The 19369-nt window shown below is 35.7% G+C and overlaps 1 protein-coding gene across 9 annotated transcripts in view; it reads right to left on the reverse strand.

The window, feature by feature from the left end:
• Positions 1-19369, reverse strand: part of PPP1R9A (protein phosphatase 1 regulatory subunit 9A) — a 362431-nt gene that overhangs the window by 341404 nt on the left and 1658 nt on the right. For 2 of the 9 annotated variants that reach the window (XM_064380380.1, XM_012450782.3), the window contains exon 2: positions 16773-18388. In XM_064380380.1, the coding sequence (XP_064236450.1) occupies positions 16773-18164 (1392 nt within the window). In that variant the 5' untranslated portion in view covers positions 18165-18388. Of the gene's footprint in view, positions 1-16772; positions 18881-19369 lie in introns of those variants that run through there. The other 7 variants (XM_064380381.1, XM_064380379.1, XM_012450788.2 and 4 more) reach the window with 4 other exon arrangements.

Here is a 19369-nt window from a genome sequence, read left to right on the forward strand (position 1 = left end):
ATCAGTCAGCATGTCCTATCCAGCAAATAGAACACATCAGTTAATCCAGCAAGCTGAATAAACAGAAGTTGGTTGAAAGCTTCTAGGACAAATGTTTACTGAAAGAACAGAGAGAAAAAAAATGGGGAACCAGTGGATCTTCTCCACCCTTCCATAACCAACAACAAACAAGAGAAGTGTATATAGTAAAGCGATGATGTCATCTATCCCTTAAAATTACTCAATAACTTCCCATAGCTTGCATTTAATTTCCAACTACGATGTATACAAGTCTCTCCTTGAACTACCACCTGCCTACATTCTTACACTATACACACACATGTTCACATACACATCCTTCATGTTCCTCCAACTGTTCTGATTTACTCTTATGTCAAACATGCTTTTCCCTCAGCTTAGGATTTTCCACTTCTTTACGTAATTCTTACTTATCTTTAAAGCTTCAATTCAAGCTTCACTTCCTCTGAGAAGCCCTCCCTAATGATTCTGCTCTTCCTGATAAAGGTAGACTTCCCTGCTCAGGAATATCACTGCAAGCTGCTATATCTAAGGTAATGAGTGTACTGGCTTCCCTGGCTCAGTTCATGTCTGTTGCCCCAGTGTAAGTATTCATAACATCCCCTTTCATTCTTTAAAAGCATCCCAATTTTGACAAAAAATTCCATGGTCACCCTAGACACTGCATTATCCAAAGTGGACTTAAAAATGGTCTGTGCCCTTATTTTTAAAGTTAGTAATAATAATAAGAATACCTAATTTCTCAACAGTTTGGACAATAAATTATATGTGGTCACCCTATGTATACACCTATCACAGCACTTACCATACTATCCTACAAAAGTTTACATCTCTATCTCCTTCATAAGTCTATAGTCTCGAGGAGAAAAGGTATTATTTACCTTAATATCTGTACAGCAGAGCTCAAACTCAATACATTTTAATCATACTCAATGTTTGTTGACTATTATCAATCAACTCCTAAGACAATGCTTCTCTAAGTAGCTATAGCATAATCACTTATTTATAAACACTTGAATAACAGGTGATTTATCAGCCTTGACTAATGCCTATATAGTAATTATAAAATGTTATAATCATATTAATTTCAAGATGCAAAACAGCAGAAACAAAGTCACATCTGACATAATGGCTCAATTCATTCAACTAACATGATGAACTTTCATATTAAGTCATATAGTCTTACCAACGTCCTTCTAAAAGGTGCTTTTATTATATTCATTTTAGAAATGGAAAAAATAATTTTCATAGTTACATTTTTTAAATAAAGAGGATATTATCAAGAGGATATTACTAAGATTCTTCTACTTCAATGTCTACAATGCATTTTACAAAACACAGTTTTTAAATATCTGCAGAAATATACATAACCCCCCCAAAAATTATTGTACATTTAAAAAGAAAATGCAGAAAACAGCTTAGCCATTCTCTTCTTTAGGATGCCATCAAAAGCTATTTCTGCTAAGGAAAAACTTGTTTCTACATAAACAGATTTGCATGAACAAACAAAGCTATTTCATATTTCAGCCTAACAACTGTCAGACATGTCCAGATAATGTAATTCATAGAGGAAACATATAGGCAAAAAATATGATTTCAAGACCTTGGATTATTTGTTCCCATGCAATTTATTACTAATTACAAGTCACCAAGAAAATGAAAAACTGTTTTCTGGATAAATTCATAGTCAGCAAAAGCTTGACTAGAGAATGAGACAACAAACTACAAAAATAATTATAATTTAGCTATGGAATTAAAACCAAGCACCCTTCTAAAATCAATATTAAGGGAGTAGGGGGACAGAAATGACCCCAAAAAAGCAATTAGTCCCTAATCACTGCAAAAAAAAAAAAAAAAAGAAAGAAACCACATTTTAGTAAATAAGTCAGGAAATAAAAGGAAGATGAAAAGACTAAATAGTAAAAGAAATAATTCAAATTTGTTATTTAATTAACTTTTCAATAACTCATTTTCAGAATATAGATACCCTCATATATTCAAGTTACCAAAGGTGAAGCAAGTTAGTGCAACCTCTAAATAAGCAGCTTTACAACCTTCTGATGGAACCTCAATTTTTAGATTTTCTTGCAACTAATTACAAGCTTTGGTGATCACTCAAAGCAGAAATAAAGTTAAGGTGAAATGAATACTCCCCCTTCAACTTCCATAGTTACATCTCATACAACCATACTTTAACGACTGTGTGTGGTTACTTATGAACTGTCATTACCTTACAGGGCAATAGATTGAGATTTCCCAAATGAAAGAGAGCACAACAGCTTCAGCAAGCCAGAGCAGTAGCCAGGAAAGATTATAATCTGTAATGGAATCACCCAGCTTTCATTTATAACTGCTAACCTGAAGGATTTTACCTATAAATAAATCATGCAAGCATTATACATATAAAAATGTTAGCCAGGCACTTTGGGAGGCTGAGATGGGAGGATCACTTAAGCCCAGGAGTTCCAGACTGGCCTGAGAAACGTAGTGAGACACTATCTCCACAAAAATGGAAAAAAAATAGCTGGGCATGGCAGCGCATGTCTGTAATCCCAGCTACTCAAGAGGCTGAGGCAGGAGAATCCCTTGAGCCCAGAGGTCAAGGCTGTAGTGAGCCGTGATCATGACACTGACTCTAGCCAAGGCAACAGAGTAAGACCTTGTCTGAAAATATAATAAAAATAATATTACTGTTATCCCAACTTGGACCTTCAGGTAGAAGGTGGGGGGGAATAGGAAGGAGAAGGAACAGAGATGATGAACATAAAAGATTAGCGCTGACTGTGTGCCTATAATGTGCCAAGCAGTTTAACAATCCTGGAGATACAACCATAAAACAAATTCCTTGCCCGCAATGCTTAAACAAACTTCCTTAAGATCAAATGTCTGCAGGATCTGAACACAGGTCTGTCTGATTCCAAATCATATAATCCTCTGCTACAACATAACGCCCAACAGAGGGAATCCCTTCAGCAAATTTTCTAAGAATGTGAGGGACAGAGGAACCAACTCCTGCACTAAGATATGTGGTGGGGGAAATGAGCTTTCTCCCTGAAACAGCTTCAGAAGGGGCAATCAAACAAGAAAGTTTGACTGTGACAGTTAATTTTGTAAGTCAACTTGGCTGGGCCATGGTGCCCTGATATCTGATCAAACATTATTGTGGATGTTTCTGTGGGGGTGTTTATAATGTAATTTGAGGAAAGCTTATTTCTTTCCATAATGTGAGTGGGCCTCATCCAATCAGTTGAAGGCTGGAATAGGACAACAGACTGACTACCCCCACGAAGTAAGAAAAAATTTTCCAGCAGAAGACTTTTATACTTTAACTACAATGTCAGCTCTTCCCTGGGTCTCTAGCCTGACAGCCCAACCTGCAGCTTTTTGAATTGCCAGTCTCCATAATCCCGTGAGCCAACTTCTTACAATACATTTTTCTCTGTGTATATACACATCCTATTGGTTCTGCTTCTCTGGAGAACTCTAATATGCCAGCTAAACATTAAATATAGGCTATATATAGAAATATTTCATATCAATATTCTGTTTATTTCAGCCATCCTCCAGCTACAGAATTTCAACCATCCTAGGGACAGACTTGAAGGATTCTAATGGATGAACTCTCATCAATAATTCTCCTTCTAGATTAAGAATAAGAATTTCATTAGGCAGGCCAGGCACCGTGGCTCACTCCTGTAATCCCAGCACTTTGGGAGGCCAAGGTTGGTGGATTACTTGAGGTCAGGAGTTTCAGACCAGTTTGGCCAACATGGTGAAACCCCATCTCTACTAAAAAAAGAAAAATTAAGCCAGGCATGGTTGTATGTGCCTGTAATTCCAGCTACTCGGGAGGCTGAGGTAGGGGAATCGCTTGAACTTGGAAGGCGGAAGTTGCAGTGAGCCAATATTGCACAACTGAACTCCAGTATGGGCAACAGAGCAAGATTCCATGACTCCATCTCAAAAAAAAAAAAAAAAAAACCAGAATGCAGACAGAGTGCGACTCTATCTCAAAAATAAATAAATAAATAATTGTCTTAGGCAATAAGAGTCAAAACCCAGTAACTCAAACGAAAACTCTTCTGATTTCTACATCTGCAAATGGGACAATCTGCTGAAGGAGCTCCAGTTCACTAATGGTACTACTCACAGAATCATTATACAGAGAAGGAGCCAGCAAGATAAAAACTTCACAAGCATCATAATCTCCATGGAGAAACAGAAGCCTCGTCTCAAACTTGACTGGGTAATTAGCTTAAAAAAGATACCACTGCCTCAAATCATTCACAAATTTATATAAATATGCAAAATCACAACCAGTAAATTTTTTTTCTTGAACTCCAATTGTCCTTTTCCAATGTAAATATTTTATTGAAAGAAGTCAAAATTTTACATGTTTTGTCTGTTAGTGTTGCTTCTTTTCTTTAAATAGTCCTTACAATTATACAAAATCTTCTATCACTACCAGAAACCCAGTATACAATAAAATACTAACAGAATGTATCAATCATATTGTAGTAAGGTTTAAGAATACTTAACAAAAAATAATAATCCAAACACCAGATTATATGGCAAGGCAATTTAATTAGGACTTCACCAGAACTTGTAAAACGCCAGAATTGCTTAAAACTCTAAGATTAATCTGCTGATCTAATTAAACCAAAAGCAATAATTTAAACTTCCAATTTCAGAAAACTCTGCCACCCAACAAAAATACATTTGTCATCAATTATATACTACAACATTAGCTACCAAAGCTTTTCAAAGGTAGAAAATTATCCAATAGATGAGAGGAACTGACCCTTTGACTCCAACTAAAAATATTACATACTACCATATAGTCTAATCATACATCAAATGAATCTTTTTTCAGCTACTATGCTTTTTAAGAGGAACAACAGGAAACCACATATTGGCTGGTGTTTTGGAACAGGAAACATATTCAAATGGATTCTGTAGAGGCCTAGAACTCACAATCCTATTTTTAACTGGGTGTGTACGTGAGTTTTTTCAAAGGATTATATGTAAGTAAGATACTGAACTTGATATCTCCACTCTCTCACCTTCACAGAGAGGAAGCCTCTTGAGGCTCAATAATCTAAGACATCCGAAACACATCACGCCACATGGGAAAATGGTTAGGTTTCCTTTAAGTAAATGATTATTATTTTTAGTAAGACTACTCAATAAAATACGTTTCACTTCAAATTCATAATACCCAGTGTTTAAAAGCATATTTTAAGTAACACATTAGAATATCATATACACAACAGCTGAACTTAAGGAAACTATCTCAGGCCTATGCAAATATTATATAATCATAATTTAAAATGAATTGGAAGGTCTTCCTCCCCATAATACTTACAAGCTTAGCCACAAATGTGGGATCAATTTTACTAAGCTTTAAGAAATACGCACTTAATGAATTCAACTGTCAAAAGTTCACCCATTTTCTTAAAGTAACACCTTCTTCAGTGTTATATAAATTTACACTTTTAAACCAAATTTTTTTTTTCTGGGACATGTTGTCCTCCAAAAAAAAAAAATACATTAAAAGATTAACTATTAGAATTTGGGGCAGCATTTTAAAAAAGTGTTTTTGTTAACTTCCTTACGTTGTTACTGCTGATCATTCCAATTGTGTTCCACCACAATTTTTTAATGTAATTAAAGCAGTACCACATGCTCATTGTAGAAAATTTAGTAAATTTAGAAAAGCACACTTTTTTTTTAACATCACCACTATTCTCTCAATACAGAAATTACTAGAGTTAACATTTTGATGTATGTGCTTTTAATTTTTGTTCTAGGTGCAAATACACATATTTTTAAGGTAAAAAGGTGATAGAAATGCATATTAAGCATTTAACTAGACTTTTTATTATGAAGTATTTACATCTTTAAAAAATCTTAGGAAACATGAGTTATACAGCTTTATCCTATTATACTATGTGTATTTATCATAATGAATTTAACCATGTCCCTATTTCTGGATATGTGAGTTGCTTTAACTTTCTACCAACTCATTTAAATAACACGTTGATGTAGTCTTTACTAACAAACATTAATTTTAAAAGTAATAAAAAAAACTCAGAACTCATATCAAAAAAGCCTATAAACACATGAAAATCTTCAATCTCAACAATAGATCAAGTAGAAATTATAAGAGCTATTTTCACCTACTAAACTGAAAACTACAAAGCATATAAATACTACTAAGTACTGCTGCACTGATTGTGAGAAAGCTATTCCAAAGCAATACTAATTATAAACTAATACAACCTTTCTGAATAACAATTCAGGAAGTATATATCAAGGGTATTAAAATATTTTTATTTTTAATTAAATATAATTTAATAAAATTATAAATTAATAAAATTATATTTTATTTTTAGGAATCTATCCTAAATAAATAATAGGCAATTCTAGATCCTGAGCAAAAAATGTATATGGAGATAATTTCCTTTTAACGTTAAGTTACTGTCATGCTAATGTATCAAAAGTAAATGAACATTATCATTCTTGAATTCTACTTTCTCTATTGCATCATAGATTTTCATATCTGGCCCAGCCCTTCTTTTCCTTTTTTGAAATAGGATCTCGCTCTGTTGCCCAGGCTGGAGTGTAGCAGCACAAACACAGCTCACTGCAGCCTCAATCTTCCAGCCAGCCTTTGTTTTTCATAAGACTTACTTACAGGTTTGTTTGTCTTAGTGCTCAGTGCTCAATGTTAAAATTTCTAAAAGGAAACAGATGCTCTGGACATAGAATATTATATAATACCTGGTGAACAGAATATTATATAATTTAATAATTTAAATTACTATATTTAATTATTCTACCTACAGAATGAACTTCTAAAAATAAACACATTCTAGGCAATGGTAGATAAGATGTCATTCAAACATCCTGCAGTAAGTTTTTCCATTTGCCCCTAAGAAATGGGTTATTTAAAAAATAACAATTATGTATATATTAATTAACAATGAAAAGTGTGAATTTATGTCTTTTTCTTCCTTTACAAAACAATTCTGCATATCAATTTTACCAAAAACTAGTACTTAGTAAAGGAATCCATCAATATAACACTGACTCAAAAGTAGATCTTCAAGACTAACCAATAAACCTCCTTTACCCTCTCCTCTGTGGACCCTTACCATGAAAAGAAAACTCTACACAAGCCTGAAAAGGTACCTCTGACTGTGAGTACTATTTAAGATTCTTATATTGAAGATTAGACAATTTTCTGGTATGAATGTAGCCTCCATGAAGCTGTATTCTTACATATTTTTAAAAGAGGAGAAGTAAAAAGAAATTTTTGGAGGAGAAATCTGAGGTGGATAAAAGAGAAAACTCAATCTCATTATACAACAACAGACTCAACATGTAGGTCATTCAGTTTCATAGAGCCATGCCAGTCCAAAGGCATCAAGACGGAAATACCAAAGGCCTACTCTGGAAGCCTCTGACTGCCTATTCCTGGAAATAAACCTTCACGGTCATGACTCTGTTCACCTATTTGACCCTTGCCAACAACTCTATGTCCGAATCTAGCCCTATATATTTCAACTGGCATGAACTTGGAAGATTAGCTTTCCCCAGTACAAAACTCATCTGACTTATAAAAGAAGGCAGAAGACTAACAGATCTGCGAGCAGTTTCATTTACCATTATCCATAAATATTTGGTAAACAGTTTTAATTCCACAAGTACTTTTTAAAAATACCAATGAAATCGATTAAGTAAGCAAAGAATAAAACTTTCCTCTTCCTAAAATAATAAATTTCCTGATGTCTTCATCATATTCTGTCTATTTCACTGTCTTCTTTGTAAGGATATGTATGTGAGAAAGAGCAAGTTAGGCTGAAAACTGGGAACTGTACTAAAAAATTATCAATATTTCAATCATGTTGAACTGTGCTATGAAGCTATTTCCAGAGCAAAAGTGAGTGAAGCAATTAATATGTCAGCAACTATATTATAAAACATTTTTTTCTTTAGTCTTAGTTTCCCAGCAGGATGTTTTAACATATAGTTAAACCCATACTTTCAAAAGTCAAGTTGCTCTAAAACTCCATTCCATAAAAACGTACTCCCATGGACTTAATATTTTAATCATTTTAAGGTTTCTACTAAATCTATATAATGAAAACTTTCTCAAGAACAATTCAACATAAATTCTTCTTTTTGGTATTTCAACAAAAGATGTACAAAATTTTCTCTTTGAAATCACAGCACAAATGATTATGATTATGGTACAGTACAAATACGTTTAAGAGACAGAGAATTACAGGATGGTAAAGCTGAGAAGCAATCTTAGTGATAAATTACAAGTAAGACAGCCTCAATTACAGGTAAGAAACTCAAGGCCTCAAGAGGCACACCTGTCCCACCTTACGGAATATCAAGTACCTCTTGGTGTTACCATTATTATTATTAGTTAATGATATTTAACAGTAATATAAACAGTATGCTCCAACAGAAAATACACAATAAACTAAATAAATATCTGCCTCAAATAATTCATCTTATATATGGTTACAGTACAGATAACAGCACATAGGCATAGGAAATCAGTATCAAAATATAGAAGGATGAGAAAACAATTTTCGGTAGTGAAGCTGTACATAAACAATTCCAGTCAAAGTAAAAGAATAACAAAAGCAACAATGTAAGAGAAGTAGGATAGAAATAAGCATCAGATCATTAGAAAAGGAACAGGATCCCTTCATGCTAGAAAAAGACCAATGTAAAGATGAAACTCTGAATCAATGCCACTTGTACTTTTAAAGAAATCCTATGCTGGCAGGACATGGTGGCTCACCTACAATGCTAGCATTTTGGGAGGCTGAGGCAAGAGGGTCGCCTGAGCCCAGGAGTTCAAGACCAGCCTGGACAACATACCAAGACCAAAAAAAAAAAATCTACCAAAAAAATATTAATTAGCAGGCACTGTGGCACATACCTCTAGTCCCAGCTACTTGGGAGGCTGGGGCAGGAAAATTCCCTGTGCGCAGGAGTTCAAGAATGCTGTGAGCTTTGAGCATGCCGCTGAACTCCAGCCTGGGCAACAGGACAAGATCCTGTCTCTAAAAAGAAATAATGAAAGCCTATGCTGAATCAAACACTCATGCTTCATGAGTAGCAATTTTAGATTACATTAGGAGAAGTGTGGTGTCCTACACAAGGGATTTGTTCAGCCACCCTCTTAGCCACATAAACCTATTCTTCCTAAGTTATGCATTTCATCCCTTCTTGGATCCTACTGTTTCCTCAGCTTCATGTGTTCTTCCTCTCTATGAAACAGCATAAAATGGCAAACAACATTTGTTGCTCTCACATTGTGCTACTTAATTTTTAGACCATGTCACCAACCAGCAGAAAACTCTTTTTGCCATTTGCTCTCTAGACTTTCCTGTAGTGTGCTATCCTCGTGGTGTCTTTAATATATCCCAAATCATACTCATTGTGTCTCCTATATTCTTTTTTAAAAGCATTTATAAGAAATGTCCAGAAGAAGTAAGTCTACAGAAAAACAAAGTCAATTACTGCTTGCCAGAGGACGGCGAAGGAAGGGGAATTGGGAATAACTACTCACGGACACAGGGATTCTTTCTGAGATGAAGGAAATGTTCTAAAATCAGATAAAAGTGATGGTTGCACAACACTGTGAATATACTAAAAACTACTGATTTGTGCATTTCAAAGTGGTGAACTTTGTTACCTGAATTATATCTTAATAAAAAATTGCAAATTAAATAAAAAGAAGAGTGAGTGCACCACCTCCCTAAACAGCAGCATACCCCTCCTTCTAACTTTGCTTTTACCTTCCAAAGTAATAAACTCCCCATCAGTAGAATTATTCAAGCAGAAACTGAAACATCATCTGTTAGGGGTATGCTACTGAAGGGCTTCCTGAAGTGACTGGGAAATGATGCCATATTACCTTCAAGTATTTGTCATCTCTAAATGTCTATGTCACAAACTAAAAAGATTAGAACCAGGAGAAAACTGTAAAAGTGACCAGAAGAAAAACTATAAGCATAACTTGAAAAATTTTCTTCCTTTTCAAAACCATAACTATAGAATATAATAAAGTGAAAGAACAAAAAGAAAATAGGTCCAAAATGAGAGCAGAGAAAATTAAGAAAAAGATCAGGTAAATTAGATAACAGCATAAAAATCAACAAACTATAGCAATGTTTGTTTTGTTTATACAGAATTTATCCTACATTTAACTGTATTTCTCTATGAAAATTCCTAAACTTCAAGTGGTAGAGAAGACATTAGAAAAAAAATCTAATGCAGATGAGATTTAAATCAAATTACTTCTGATGGGCATGTAACTGTGTTAACAAGGTAAACAATGTATGGATAACATAACACAAAGTTATTTTCCTCTAAATTTGGCATCTTATCTTTCAACAACTAGTGTCATTTGTAAGCAAGTTTACGGGGAACACAAATTATGTATAATCCAAAAACCAAGAAACTGCTGAGCACACTGGTTCATGCCCTCAATCTCAGCACTTCAAGAGGCCAAGGCAGGAGGCTTGCTTGAGCCCAGGAGTTCAAGACAAGCCTAGACAACAGAGTGAGACTCCATCTCTACAAAAACATTAAAAAAAAAATAGCCAAGCATGGTAGTGCTTGCCTGTAGTCCTAGCCACATGGGAAGCTAAGGCAGGAGAATTACTTGAGCCCCAGAGATTAAGGATGCAGTGAGCCATGACTGGATCACTGCACTCCAGCCAGGTTGACAGAGCAAGACCTTGTCTCAAAAAAGAAATTAACAGAAAGCAAGAAACTTTAAATCTATTATAAATGCCAGTAAACAACTGAAATAATCTGCTATCAAAAAGAATCCCTTTTTAAACACCAAATGATCACTGTTTAGTGTTTTTTAAAAAAAAGTATAGATACACCTCTGGATTTTAGAAAAGGAGTTTATTCAATAAATATTCAGTATTTGATTTTACAGAATGTATTAAAATATTTGGCATATTTCATTTATCTGGTTATAAAGTATAGGTCATAAAACATAAAAATTTAAAAGGAAATCCAATTTAAATGTTATACCATTGGCCAGGCACAGTGGCCTACACCTGTAATCTTAGCACTTTGGGAGGCCAAGGCAGACAGATCACTTGAGGTCAGCAGTTCGAGACTACATGGTGAAACTCCATCTCTACTAAAAATACAAAAATTAGCCAGGCTTAGTGGCGCATGCCTGTAGTCCCAGCTACTGAGGGGGCTGAGGTACAAGAATCACTTGAACCCAGGAAATGTAGGCTGCAGTGAGCTGACATCGATCACGTCACTGCACTCCAGGTTGGGTGACAGAGCAAAACTCCATCTCAAAAAATAAAAAATAAATGTTAAATCATCAAAGTTATCCCCAAAAAAAACAAGTTAAATCAAATGACAATTCTTAGTCTCTTTATTAATTTACACTTGCAAAATATGAAAGAAATGAAATTTCTAAGTCTACCAAAAACCTCCTCCTCCCACCCTTTTAAAAAACTTAAAAGCACATAAAGAGCCTAGGATGTGACTTTAATGACCTAAATGCCTTATGAGTTAGGGATCATAATCCACTTTGGGATCCAGAAACAAGAGTGCCTCATAAACTTTACAAAATTACACCTTATTTCATCTTCAGAGAATATTATTCCACCCAACCAGCAACAGCAGCCCCATGTGGAAAGCAGATTTATTAAATGTTGTTTCCCTAACATGTTATGGCCAGCCACTTTCAGAAGCCAGAAGACTGTACTTCCAATTAGTATTCCAAAGAGTGATATCTTAATCAGTGGCATCAGTACCACTCGAGAGCTTGTTAGAAATGCAAAATCTAAAGTTCCCCTCCAGACATACTGTTATGTGGTTTTCCTATATTATTTCAGAATATGAAATTCTATTATAGAGGTAAACAAAACAAATAGGATGTATGAAACACCTAAGAAGTGATAATCATAGATGGTAAATAAACGAATAACTTATAAAACAGAGGCAACACTCAAGCTGGGCTAAGTATTGATAATGAGAATGCAAGCTGGTGAAATGAAGGCAGTCAAGAGATGTGTAATAAACAGGTAAGCTGGTAGTAAGACATGACAACAATAAAATAAGCAAATTATGATAGAACAAATGAGGTTTACTTATAGACAAAAAGCAATGGAAATACCAAGTCACCATTATACCTGGACTGACAGCTACATTATTTCCATATCAGCCATCTACTGTGGACACTGAGGATGGTCCCAAGGCAATGGCAGTACCTAAATGTATTTGTCACATCTCTTCAATAGAACAAGTTTGTATCATTGACCCAGGAAATTATTAGTCTATGGAGTGTTGGCTCAAATATCAACTCTGGTCCTCATAACCACACTCTTAATGTGGAAGGGTTATGTGAAAGAAAGATGGGACACAGGAACATTGTTTACCTAGGACACAGGTAGTGTGGTCCTTCCAACCTGGTTTGAACCTTAAGTGTGTTAACTTACTCCATAGCTTTCCTCTTGCTTCTGGATTTGTGTTTAACCGGTTTGGTAAATCATGTGATTCAAGCATTTTAATTTGTTTGCTGAGTCCTTCTATTCCATAACCTCTGAGATAGTTTACCTGGCAGTGTACTTGGAGGCCCAACCATTGCATCAAGGTAATTTCCCACAGAATACCTACTGAATCAGAATCTGCAAGCTATCAAGATCTCCCAAGTTATTTATATGCATATTAAAGTTTAAGAAGCACTAACTGTTATAAAGGGTTTGTCTCCACAAAGACAAAAAGTTGGATCTCAACAGAACTATTCTCTGAAAACCATACTGAACAAAAAATCTGCATATATCCATGAACTCCCTGACAATGACTTGGAGCCCCAAAAGAGGGAGAGAATACAAGAAGATCTATTTTCAACAAATATCATGTAAGGTTCAAAGGAGCACTGCTGCCCTTGCTGATTATTTGAACTCTAGTCCTGTAATGCTCCAAATGATTTGAGAAAACACTCAAAATATAGCACAATGTACCTCAATATTAACTCTGCTATGTCCTCCTGAACTGGGAGTTAGAACAATCTTTTTCAGATACGCTGTTTCAAGAATACCAATCCATTGTAACACAATAGTACTTGGGGGGGGAAAATACCAATCCAAAGGACACAAGAAACAGAGAAAGGCTGTGACTTCCTTAATGAGGTTGCAGCAGCCTTAGAAAGATCATCAAATCACAGAGTTGGGAACAGCCTGAGAGCTTCCTTACTCAAAAGCACGGAGTTGGGAACAGCCTGAGAGCTTCCTTACTCAAAAGCACGGAGTTGGGAACAGCCTGAGAGCTTCCTTACTCAAAAGCACGGAGTTGGGAACAGCCTGAGAGCTTCCTTACTCAAAAGCATGGAGTTGGGAACAGCCTGAGAGCTTCCTTAAGTGTACAGGTGGGCTGTACACTTCCCACCTACCAGCAGCTCCTGACTTCATCAGCTCCTTATTTTCCGTATTTGTTATATTTGCATTGTCCCTGACACATGTTCGGGGCTCTGTAAATGTTCTGAATTAGTAGAAAAAATGACATGTCACCCTCTCTTGTTTGATTCATCTAAGACAAATTAACTTTAATTCAATCCTTTCATTTTGAAAAATTCCTGAGAACAAAGGCATAATTCCATCTCAAATTAGCATGGTTCATAATATGCTCCCATTCCATATCTCGAAGTTGAATTTTAATTTGCTATTATTTATCCCATTCTAATATTTCATGACCCTGTGAAACACATCAACCTATCCAATAGGAAATAATTGTGTCTATAAAAGATAGGAAAATCATACTAACTAATGGCCAGCAATATAGTCCGACCATTTTTAAAAGTCAGGGTATATGTACAAGTACAAGATATATGCCACACAGGAAAGATCAACTATTATTTTGATGTTTTTCTAACTCCAGATTTAAGACATCTTATGGAAATGTCTCCATAAAACATCTATAAAAAGAACCGAAGTAGTCACTGAGGACAATATTACATATACGAAGATGATAAACAGGATCTGCAACAAAAAACCAAAGGTGCTGGAAATTGTTAACCTAGTAAAGAATAAAGTGACAGTCAGGAAAAGAATGTAAAAGTTCTAAAAATCATTCATTTAAAGAATATATTCCCTATTGCTTCTTTAAGAGGAAGTATGCTTAAGTTTCAAAGGAAAACATTTAGGTTAGGAATTATAACTTCCCATTCCATAACTAAAACTTTATAAAAAGAATAAACACAGATAGAAAATGGTTGCGTGTATTCCTTTCCAAATAATCTATCCAATCTCTTTCACTCTACGCATTTAGTACAACCAAATGCCATTAAAGGACTCACAGGACACTAAACATTTTGGCATAGTTTTTTATACTCTGTTTTATGGGTTTTAAATACAATGTGTTTAAGAATTGACTCTATAAATTCACAGAGGAAATGGGTAACCATACAGATTTGTGTCTTCTTCAGCTATAAACATGAGAGAACACACATGGTAAGCCTTCAATAAATACTTTAATTGGATCTAATTAGGTATTACCACCCTCTGAGGCAAAAAAAAATCTTAATTGGAGAATAACCTAAACACTATGACCACCACCAAGACCAGTAGAAAGCAGCTCTCAAATTTTCCTAGTGAATCCACTTGCATATTAAACAATGGAAGGATCAAGAAAGAGTAATTGTCTTATTCATTACAAACAGCTAAGAATGAATCTTCTGTTTGCAAACTTAATCCACTCCAACTAGTCCTGTTAACTGCCCAATAAAATGAAATACATTATCTTTGTTTCACGAATCTTATGCTTGATCTAATTTGTTTCACAAATCTTATTCTTGATGAAATGTGTTAAACATAGGTAATCTGTTTCATTCTTTGCTATATAAAATTGTCTCTTTATTATATGAAAATTCAGAGGCAAAATGTTTGTTATAAGCAATCACAGCAAAAATTATTTTAACTTCAAAATATCATTCCCAAAAAGCTGGTTTGTTCACATATAAACAGACATATTTCAATAAATCCTTTAAAGTCCATTAAACCTAGCACTGCACAGTTATGTTTTGTGCAGCACAGGACCCAAATACAGGGCTGGTGTCCCACTTGGCTGAGTGGGTAGTGTTCTACTTGATAAATTTTCATAAGCTGCTATCCCCTGTATTAAAAAGTTAGTCACCAGGTTTAACAAACTCCTTGAAGAGTTCATTTCAGTTATTCCTGCCTTTCTCAGTATGAAACGATTTAATCTTATAGCTTTCTTCCCAAGGGGTAGAAAGACGATGTTCAAAAAGGATGTGAAAGGCGAAGTTTAGGAGCTCACTGGATAGGCTTGCAGGAAAGGCACCTTTGAAGACTGTCTAGAGCAGGGCAGTGCGGGGTTGGGGAGGGGTAGCAAGGCAGAAGGAGATAGAGAATCACGAAGGAAGGTGGCAAAGTATTGCAAAGAAACTTAGTTTCAAACTGGATTGACATCTGCAGCTTATTTTAAATCACAGCTTAACTTAATGTGACCCATTCTGACCCAGAACTTCTGCTTTACACTAATGAAGGTTTGCCTGCTAACATCTGTAAATAATTTCATAGATTACTTTATTTCAGAATACTATTTCATAATAGAACAATGTCAGATTTCTCTTTAAATATTTCTATGTAAATTTATATTTTACAGCCTTATATGGAAAGTCCTAAAATGAAAATAACAACAGTGATTTTAGATTTTGAGAAAATATACAGAAATATATAAAATCCCAAGTCTATCATTTATACACACTGTGTAAGCTTGAAGCCCCTAGAATGTGGTCTAAAACTACACGTTCTGCCACCATAACCTTCCAGATTCCCCAAGGAAAGCATGCCAGAATCTCAGAACTGAGCTGTGGGCAAGCGCACTTCGGAAAAAGCACCCCAGGAGATACTGATACTCAACCAACCTCCTCCTGCCCCTATTGCCATTATCCACTAATAACCCACTGCTGATGTACTTTGTGCTATTCTTCCATACCAAATGTTAACTAAGTGAAGTCATTAGAGCATGTGAATTCAATTGGCATTTATCCAGTTTTTATGAGGTAAAAATAAATCCATGAATAGCAAATCAATGTTGTTTCTTTCACAAAATTTCATTTTAAAACTGCATAACAAATTTTGAACTCAAAACTGTCTACAATCAAAGCTTTTCAAAGCGTTTTAGTCAGCTAATAAATTTCCATGAATTAAATTTTCACCACCAAGTAGCAGTACCCAAAAAAAAGGTTCCTTAAACTTAAGGAATAACTCAGATTTCTTAAGCAAGTAGAGTATTATTTCCAGATTACCATAACTCTCCCATCGTACTTTATACTTCATACCTTACAGTGTGTATATTCAGAAAATATTATTTATGAATAATTTCAGGTAAAACTAGTTTAAGTAATTACATTTCAAACTAACACTCCAGGTTTTCAGTACTCACATTACTCACACTCCAGTTCATTGGAATGTATCTCACAATCCCCCAACTTCTTCAACTTTAATATTACTCACGATTGGTGTAAGCCGTTACAAAGCACATTTAAGAAATTTAATCGACATCTCTCAAATTCGAAACTTTTAAAATCAATTGACCACAGGTGTATATCAACAATCTCGAATCCCTTACAAAAACTCCTACTAGCTGACAAGTCTATTCTACATACAATTAGGCCCTAGTACTAAAAACAAACAGAAAACAAACTGAGAAAACACACTTACCTTAATAGGGGCACTACTAAACTTAATTTTCCTATTTGCTGGGATTTCTTCTTCTTCTGGCAATCCAACGATTTCCGAGTATTCCATATCAGGCTGATAGTAATTGTTCTCATCACTATCTTCCTCCTCATCCTGCTCAGTGCCTGTCTCTCCCCAGTCTGAATTATACCTGGATCTCACCCTATACACATTATAGTCACTGTGCATGTACACATGGGAACTATCAAAATTATCTGAATCTTCGGGTACTTCTTTTCCACAACTGGATGCAGAAGCATCAGGAGAGGTGAAATCACCACCTGCAAGTTCTTTCCTCTGCTGCTTTGCTGCCTCACTTCCAATCAAATTAGCTTCAGCATCTTCTAATGGTTGACTCTGTGGTGAAGAGATTTCAGACTTTGGCATTGCCTTACTTTCAGCACAACGTTCTTCAGAACTGTCTTTGTCAATGCTGTTGGGAATCTGTTGGTTAGTTGTAGCGTCCTCAGTTTCCTTGCTCTGCTGGATCTCTTCACCAGGTATCGAAGCTAGAGAGGTACTTTTAGAAGCCACTTCTGGTACTGGAGTTGTATTACTCTTGTGAGCATCCTCTGTATCAACACCTTGCTTGTTTGAAGACCAGGAATTAGAATCCTTAAGGTGGCCAAAGGTGTCAAGATTTGTAACAGTAACAGATGGTAAATTCAAGGGATAATGCCCAGTTACTGAGTATTCATTGTTTTCAGCCTTCTCGGAAATGGTGGCACTAGGAGAATCAGTGTTCTCAAATACCGCACTCAGTTGACTCACAGTTGGGGAGACAGCCTCAGTCCGGGAGCTAAGGCTGTCCAAGGAATCAGTACTTCCTCTGTTGGACTTGGAACCTCCCCATTCATCCTGAGGTTCACTCCCTCCAGCTTTCTCCTTCTTTGGGGAATAGCGGTTGTTCTGTCCTGATTCATGCACACTTCTCTCAAACATCTTCCGAGTCTCAGTGAACTTGGAATATGAAGGCCCATCATACATTGTGTCAAATCTACTAATTCGTTCAGAAACAGAGGACTCCAACTTAACAACTGAGCCATCTGTTTTCTCCAGAAATTCTTTGGGCTTCATTCTTCTCTGAGGAGATGAATGTCCACCTTTCCCCCTTGTTTTGGCAATGACAGCAGCATTCTCGTTGGGTTCCATACCCATCTGCATAAATAGGTTTTTAATTCTGTTGACATTAGAGCCATATTTCCTCCCCCTGCTCTGCTGGGGGCCCTCACCTTCTTTTGTTTTTTGTTCCCCATCTGACTTGGGTTTGTCAAAGGTACTTTTCAGTGCCTGGAACTCAGTCCGATATGCATTCCTGTGAGGAGAGGCACTTCTGAGAGTGGTTCGTTCACCCGAAGACTCAGCTTTCAACATTTTCACTTCAGGGGTGAAAAGCCAATGTTCATAATGATCAGAGAAAAAAAACAAAAACCAAGATACCTCTCTTCTTTAATCACCAGTATTGGGTCAAAAAATAGTATCTCTCAAACGGTATACTGTGTCAGTGATCGTTCCAACAGGTGTATTAGGAACTTAGCCACAGTCAAGAGTTACACAAAATGTTTTTTTTTTTTTTCAAAGCAAAACTAGGGGTTCATCTGCAATAGAAAAGAATGAATTTCTGAATTCATTTACTTATTTGAATTCATGTCTAGTTAAGTAATATATAATTTATTTTCCAAATGGCTTAGCCACGTGTCAAACAGAAGAGATTACTCATTGAAACTGGAAGTTAAAAGTCAAGAAATTATCATTCTGATTGGTCTTCGGTAAAAAAGGTTTTAAACACAATTTGGAGATCCCTATCCAAATCTCTCTCTCTCTCTCTCTCTCTCTCACACACACACACACACACACACACACACACACACACACAGTTACACATAAGTATATCTGAAAGCAATACTTTAAACCCAAGTTTTGGTCGCTTTTGTGAATACCCTTAAAAGAAACCAGCAGTTCATCAATCTTTAAGAAATCATCAAACTGTCCAGAAAATCAACTTCACTTAGGATTCTCCACAATCAAGTAGAACCTATTCTTTCTAAGTACAATTAAGTTTGGAATCTATGTTTACAAACTCTAAAACATGCCTACAGAGGCTTATTTCACTTTTTCTGCTCCAATATTCTCATCTACAGCATCTCCAAAGCAATACTGATGCAATTTCAGACTAAAACCCGAAAAAAAGTTCCTGAATGGCAGTAAGTTTCACTCTAAGTTCAGTTATAACAAGTATTTGGAAGTTTCCTAACAGTGGTTATTAATTATGGAGTGGGATGCAGACTACCATGGGAATAAATGCATAAGAATGTGACAATCAGAAAGCAAATATACTGTGACACCTCTTTCCACAGCCTTGATTTGTTTATTCTTTCTTGCCTCTAACTTAACTACAGTTCAAAACGCAATGCATGTTTGCTGGTCTCCTTTAGCCCACAGCAGGATTTTATATCAATCATCCAGCAATCAAATACCTCAAGATACGCTGCGGAGCAGACAATCTAAAGATTTTTCATTTTGTTTCTGTTTTGTTTTGATATTAGACCGAGCCACATCACCCTCATACGCACAATCAG

The sequence above is a fragment of the Aotus nancymaae genome, unplaced genomic scaffold (genome assembly GCF_030222135.1).
Source record: "Aotus nancymaae isolate 86718 unplaced genomic scaffold, 86718_ANA_hifiasm-v0.15.2.pri h1tg000025l, whole genome shotgun sequence".
NCBI classification, from domain to species: Eukaryota; Metazoa; Chordata; class Mammalia; order Primates; family Aotidae; genus Aotus; species Aotus nancymaae.